The 7289-nt window shown below is 36.3% G+C and overlaps 1 protein-coding gene and 1 long non-coding RNA gene across 3 annotated transcripts in view; both read right to left on the reverse strand.

Annotated features, from left to right (window-relative positions):
• Positions 1-2320, reverse strand: part of LOC136611205 (uncharacterized) — a 99676-nt gene extending 97356 nt beyond the window's left edge. The window contains exon 1 of the long non-coding RNA XR_010790234.1: positions 1503-2320. This is a non-coding gene — a long non-coding RNA (uncharacterized lncRNA). The remainder of the gene's footprint in view (positions 1-1502) is intronic.
• A 51-nt stretch (positions 2321-2371) lies between these two features.
• LOC136611204 (potassium voltage-gated channel subfamily A member 2-like) lies at positions 2372-4915 on the reverse strand. 2 transcript variants are annotated; one of them, XM_066590534.1, is made up of 2 exons: positions 4397-4915; positions 2372-4138 (listed from the first exon to the last, which is right to left on the reverse strand). In XM_066590534.1, exons 1-2 carry the CDS (start codon positions 4884-4886, stop codon positions 2976-2978), a joined length of 1653 nt encoding a protein of 550 aa, XP_066446631.1. In that variant the 5' UTR covers positions 4887-4915; the 3' UTR covers positions 2372-2975. The 2 variants fall into 2 exon arrangements, with proteins under 2 accessions (XP_066446631.1, XP_066446630.1); XM_066590533.1 differs by having other exon boundaries at positions 2372-4915.
• Positions 4916-7289: the final 2374 nt, after the last annotated feature.

Raw genomic sequence — 7289 nt, forward strand, 5'->3', positions numbered from 1 at the left:
TAAAGTAGATAGATATGATATGATATTGATAAATATATATGAGATAGATATATAGATAGATTGATATGAAGTAGATAGATAGATATGTGATAGATAGGTATGAGATAGATAGGTATGAGATAGATAGGTATGAGATAGATAGATAGATAGATATGAAGTCGATAGATATGATATAATATTGATAAATAGATATGAGATAGATAGATAGATAGATATGAGATAGACAGATAGATATGAAGTAGATGATAGATAGATATGAAGCAGATAGGCAGATAGATATGAAGTAGATAGATAGATATGTGATAGATAGTTTTGAGATGGATAGATATGAAGATGAAAGATAGATAGATAGATAGATAGATAGATAGATAGATAGATAGATAGATAGATAGATATGCCGTACTGTAGATAGATAGACAGATAGATGGGTATGACGTAGATAGATAGAAAGATATGAAGTACTGTAGATAGATAAGAAGTAGATAGATATGAGATAGATAGATAGATAGATACGAAGTAGATACATATGAAGTAGATAGATAGATAGATAGATAGATAGATAGATAGATAGATAGATAGATATGAAGTACTGTGGATAGATACAAAGTAGATAGATAAGTAGGAAGTAGATAGAGAGATATATACATATGAAGTAGATAGATATGAGCTAGATAGATTATATAGATAGATATACAATATGGTTAGACAAACAGACTGATGGGTAGACAAACATAAGAGAGATATGATAGATAGAACATAGCTATACAATGATTAGATAGATTAATAGATCTGAGATAAATGTTGCCAATAGTGAAGGGGCCCAGTAAAAGAGGTCACTATGCAGTAGCTAATGGGCTTACACAGTTTGAATGAAATGTAACGAAGAAGCCATAGGTCTGTATATAATATGTGCATGTGCGGTCCATGTCTTTTTCTACAAACATTTCATGGTCAATTATTCTGCGGTCGTTTGTAGAACAGATATGGAATGGAACTCTATGGATCTCTAAGAATAGCTTTAAACCATCAGTTTGAAGAATTAGCATCCAAAATGTGTTACTTTTTCATACCATAGATAAATAGATAGATAGATTGATTGATTTCTAAAAGAGTACCACCTTAAAATAAACATAGTGATTAGCAGCATGGTCAGATTTAGAGTTGATGCAGCCTTAGGCATTCAGAGTAGATATGCCCTAGAAACTGCACACATACCACATGCTTCGTGCTCCTCTACGTAATAGCCCCTCCTCCACCATTTTTACATTTGCTACAGGCAAACAACAAGCAATGAAGCTCCAAAGAAAGAAAGAAAAACAAAGTTTAAAAAATATAATATGCAGCCTATTAAATAATTAAGGTCCAGTTCAGCTAAATACAACTCAGGGTCCCTGTTTTACCACCTGTATACCAGAAACAAAAACACATGCAACAATGTAACATATGAGGCGATACAATATCATGTATATAATAAATATGACAGAAGGAAAAAATCTACCAACCTCTTATCTCCCATTCCAAGTTCTTCTGTGCAGGTTCCTCTATTCAATCAAGTCTTGTTCAAGTTGTGTGAAGGGTACATAGCATCCCATCATGGATTTTCCCACAATTCTCTACATTTTGGAAGGATAAAGCAGCTCTCTTGGATTATTGTGGATAATTCATTCCATTGGTCTAGAAGATACAGATAGGGTTCTCTTTTTTTTTTTCCTTTGATCTTTGTAATCACAGAGAGAGGTGATCTTGTGTCTCGGTGTTTAAAGGGTTACTTTGAGATGAGTTTTTGAAATACTCAACCTCCCCTTCTTCCCCAACCTTTTCCTAACTATCTCTTCCATGCTTCTTCACATTGAAGGTAATGGAATTGAGCAGGATGTCAAGTGCAAAATGATGTTCTCTTTACCTTATGTGTACGACACAAAAATAACAAGAGGGATTTGATCCATGGACCGAGCAGAGCAGTTGCAGAACATAAATTATCCAGCCCATACTACAGTATAGGAAGAAGCTTGATGCAAACCATTGCTACTGTATTTGGTTGTAGGCTACAAATTTGGAATTTTTTTTTTTCACGTCCAAAGACTTAAAAAAATAATGTTATAAATATTTTTGAATTTTTTTGAATTTTTTTTTTTTTTTGCTTACACAGTGGGTGCATTTACTTTTGGGCTAAAAAAAAATTCCCTCTGATATTTTTTTTTAAAAAGGAGTATTAAACTGAGATCAGATAACGTTCCGTTTTTAATAAAGTATTTTTTTTTTGTAAAGAAATAAATCTACATGAATTAATAAATTAAGGCTCACAAATATATATATTTATATAGAACCGTACAATATTTCCCCCCCCCCCCCCCAAAAAAAAATTTCCTGCTATATTCAAGAGCACCAAATGCACTGCACATACTAAAATGACCATAACGTTGTTCACAACAGGTGTAGGTAAACTTTTAGTATTATTTTCTTACTTCGGTGATGAAAATTTCACAAAATAAAATTATATTCTATCGCTTTCAAAAAATTGAATTATCTCCATTTATACAATATAAGTTTTTCAGGGTTTTTATTATTAATATTAGTATTATTATTACTTATCCAAAAAGTTTTCAGAAATGTATAGAAGGTTTTCTTGTTCCCTGCAACTATGTTGCAATTTTTCATCAGACTTTAAAAAATAAACAACTTTTTGATTTATTTTTTTTTTTCATTTTTTTAAAAACTCCAATGAGGGGAGAGGAGGGACTCACTTCAACAATTAACAATGAAAGTTATAAAATAGATCAGTGACTCGAAATACTGCAAAAAATTGGTAACAAAATGTATCTCCAACAGCAAATACTGTCCAGGTGCTACCTAGAGACGAAAAATTCTAGATTTGTAAAACGCATCCTTAGAAAAGAAAATCCCTTGTTCCAATCATGGTTTTAGTAGGGTTATTTGGGCAGTGTTGGTGTCGATGATGAAGAGAAGGGAGGACCCTACAGGTCTGTTTCCCTGTTTGTATCCAGACACAGAGCATACAAGGACTTCCTAAGGTCCACATTACTCTTGGCTTTGAGATTAGTCTTTTCTAAGGTACCAGTTCCATTGTTGATGCCCTCAACATTTTCCAAGTGTACTATAGACTTGTTGAGTGAAGATTTACTGGGACTCTTCTTAAGATCTCCAGCACAACTACCCTGAGCACTACTAGGTTCTTCTTTTAATATCACCTGCTCTTCATGGTCAGTCTCTCTATGGTAGAAGTAATTGAAATTGGAAACAATAACAGGGACAGGTAAAGCAATGGTGAGTACCCCAGCAATGGCACACAAGGAACCCACAATTTTGCCCCCAACAGTAACTGGCCTCATGTCTCCATAGCCCACTGTGGTCATAGTAACCACTGCCCACCAAAAAGCATCAGGAATACTAGAGAAATGAGACTCTGGGTCGTCAGCTTCTGCAAAGTAAACAGCGCTGGAAAACAGTATAACTCCAATGAAAAGGAAAAATATCAGCAACCCCAATTCTCTCATACTGGCCTTTAAAGTCTGCCCCAAGATCTGCAGTCCTTTAGAGTGCCTGGACAACTTAAATATTCTGAAGACTCTTACCAAACGAATGACCCGCAAGATGGCCAAAGACATAGCCTGCTGTCCATTGTTAGTCTGTTGCTCAGCCAGCTCTGTTCCAAGGGTTATAAAGTAAGGGATGATGGCCACTATATCAATGATGTTCATGATGTTCTTGGAGAACTCAGATTTGCTGGGGCAAGCGAAGAACCTGACAAGTAATTCAAAGGTGAACCATATGACACAAGTAGTCTCTATAATGAAGAAGGGATCTGTCAGGCCACTTGGGGCAGTAGGCTGTTGGGTGTCATTCAGCACCTTAGACAGTGTCGGGGGCAGCTCATTCTCATCCCTGAACTCTGGTAAGGTCTCCAGGCAGAAGGTGATGATAGAGATGAGAATGACAAGCACACTGACTATGGCAATACCTCTGGCAGAACTTGAACTTTCAGGATATTCAAATATAAGCCATACCTGGCGCTGGAACTCATTCCTTGGAAGAGGCTTCTCCTCATCTTTAAGGAAGCCCTCATCTTCTCTGAACCTCTCCATGGCTTCTTCACCCAATTCATAGAAACGAATTTCATCTGCAAAAACATCAATAGAAACGTTGACAGGACGTCTGATTTTGCCACCAGACTGGTAGAAGTAGAGGATGCCATCAAAACTGGGTCTGTTTCGATCAAAGAAATATTCATTCCTCAGAGGGTCAAAGAACCTCATCCTCTTCTCAGGGTCACCTAACAAAGTGTCTGGAAACTGATTGAGTGTAGATAGTTGAGTCTCAAACCTCAAGCCTGCAATGTTGATGATGACCCTTTGATTGTTTTCGTGGTCCATGATACCTAAGTCAAAGTGGTGGTCCTCCTCCTCCTCAGGCAGGTTGGGGTGGTGGTGGTGGGCATGGGGTTCCTCCTCCTCATCCAACCTGATGACAGTGTCTATATCACAGTCCTTGGTGTTAGTGCCAGGGTAGCTCATGATAATGTCGTTGCTTTGCAACCGTTCGCCCACACCTCCTCCTCCACATCCACCTCCACCACCACCACCTTCTCCTCCTCCTCCTGCTTGTCCAGTCCCCGGTGGCTGATATTGCTGCTGCTGTTGCTTGTGAGGATGATGATGATGTTGTTGTGGTCGTTGCTGGCAGCTTTCCTCTTCTCTCCCTTGACTGTAATCATTCAGCCAAGATGGTGCCCTGGGGATTTGCAGCAGATCCCTCCTGTTTGCTGTTCTGCCTGACATGGTGGTGGTTGTAGTTCCATCTTCTCCTGTTGTGCTGCCAGCTACAGCTGGGGCTCCACCGTTCTCCCAACTCACCAAAGCAATCTCCATTCTTCAAACATGAAATATTCATCAGCCCCAATCATTCTGCAGGATGTCACAGAAGAACCTCCTCCCCTCCCTGAGATACAGAGGGGTGGGGGGGTGTAATGGGAATTAGAGCTGGATGATTTCCAAAAAAATGGAATATATATGCAAGAGAGGAGAAGCAGTGCAAACCTCTGTGTACACAAATAACACAAGGAGAGGGAACCCAGATGAGAGAGCAATCATTAATCCTGACGTCAAAGATGCTGCTTTCCTCCATCCATAGTTACCAAGCTCCTCTATGAAGCAGATGCCTGGCTTTCCAGAGAGCAATCTGTTCCTGTCTCTCTCCCTCTCTATCCTCCTAGCTGTGTATTAATCTGAACTGAGGGAGGGGGCACCACAAAGACACCCCATGAAGTGATTGGCAGCTCTTGGGCACTTCTGTGCAACAGGTTGATGATGGCAGGTACCAGGGTACATCTATCTATCTATATATGCATCTTATGTGTTGCCTTCATGGGGCATTCATGGTTATTTTGAGCTGACTCTGTGTCACAGCCTCAGACTAGTTAATGCTGCTTTTCTGTTAAAAAAGGGGAGGGGGAGAAGGGGAGTTGTATTTCACAGCGCTGGTATTGCAATGCACAGTCTTCCCATGGACTGACTGAGGTGCAGCAGAGGACAGACAAGTGGACTGCTGGGAGAGGCTTATTTGGTGGCTTCACTAAGTGCAAAGAGAGCAGCAAGTGTCCTGGATGGGAGACAGCGGAGGATACTTCTTGTTACTTTGTGATACAGCAGTAAGGCTGCGAGGGGGGATAAGCAATTAGAAGTGGCCTGGGTATTATTATGTTCTAGTATTGTTGTTTTATCGTCAGTATGTTTTGGAGTAGCACTTACTATTAGGAAGATGATGTACATATATGTGTGTATGAATATCTAATGTGCAGAATATAATCCTCTCATGTATTATTCTTCATTAATAGTGTGTTATATTATGTATAGTAGTTTGCACATTCTGTATGAAAGTATGCTATATTATGTATAGTAGTATATATGTTATGTACAGCAGTGTGTATCTGTTACGTATAGCAGTACATATATTATGCATAGGAGTATGTGTACACACACACACACATATATATATATATATATATATATATATATATATATATATATATATATATATATATATATATACACACACATATATATATGCATAGCAGTATGTATATTATGTATAGTAGTATGTATGTTATGTACAGCAGTATGTACATTATGTATAGTTATATATATATATATATATATATATCATGTATAGCAGTACATGTATTATGTATTGTATTATGTATATTATGTATAGCAGTATGCACATTATATAGTAGTATATGTATAGTAGTGTATATATAACGTATAGGATTAGGTATACTATGTGTATTCTGCATAGTAATATATTATGTATAGCAGAATGTGTATAATGTATAGGAGTAGGTATACTATGTATAGCAGTATGTATATTCTGCATAGTAAGATATATATTTATATATATATATATATATATATATATATATATATATATATATGTATATATACTATGTATAGCAGAATGTATATTATGTATAGGAGTAGGTATACTATGTATAGCAGTATGTATATTCTGCATAGTAAGATATATATATATATATATATATATATATATATATATATATATACTATGTATAGCAGAATGTATATTATGTATAGGAGTAGGTATACTATGTATAGCAGTATGTATATTAAGCACAATGCTATGTATACTAGAAGTAATATATATAGTATAGATATCATGTATAGTAATATATATTACATATAGAAGTATGTATAGTAATATATATATATATATATACATATATACACGTTTTGTGTAACAGCATGTATATTATACATAATTGTACAATGATATAATATGTGTAGTAGAATGTATACTTTGTATAATAATATGCTATATTATGATGATTAATAATAAAAGCTATTTGTATTATTAGTAATTACTATTTATTATTACTACCATGGTTGTGATAGCAGCACTGTAATATTATTATGGTTATTATTATTATACTCATATGCTACAACTGCTATTATGATCACTGTTAAGCTAGTTGCACATGCATTAAAAAACATTTGTGGTACGTCCGCAAAAAATGGATGGTTTTCCATCTGTGTGCAACTCCATGTGGCCTCAGCATTCAGCCCATATTTGACCTATGTGCCTTTTGTTCTCCATGTGACATTCGTTTTTCACATCTGCAGAAAAAAAACTAAACAAGACAAGAACAATTCTTTTTTTTCTCCATCTTTTTGAGAAAATAGACAGAACACGGACTGCACACAGATGGCATACTTGCGCTGTCCTTTTTTCTCCTCTCACTATTGATTTGAATGGAC

Source organism: Eleutherodactylus coqui, chromosome 2 (assembly GCF_035609145.1).
Source record: "Eleutherodactylus coqui strain aEleCoq1 chromosome 2, aEleCoq1.hap1, whole genome shotgun sequence".
Classification (NCBI taxonomy): domain Eukaryota; kingdom Metazoa; phylum Chordata; class Amphibia; order Anura; family Eleutherodactylidae; genus Eleutherodactylus; species Eleutherodactylus coqui.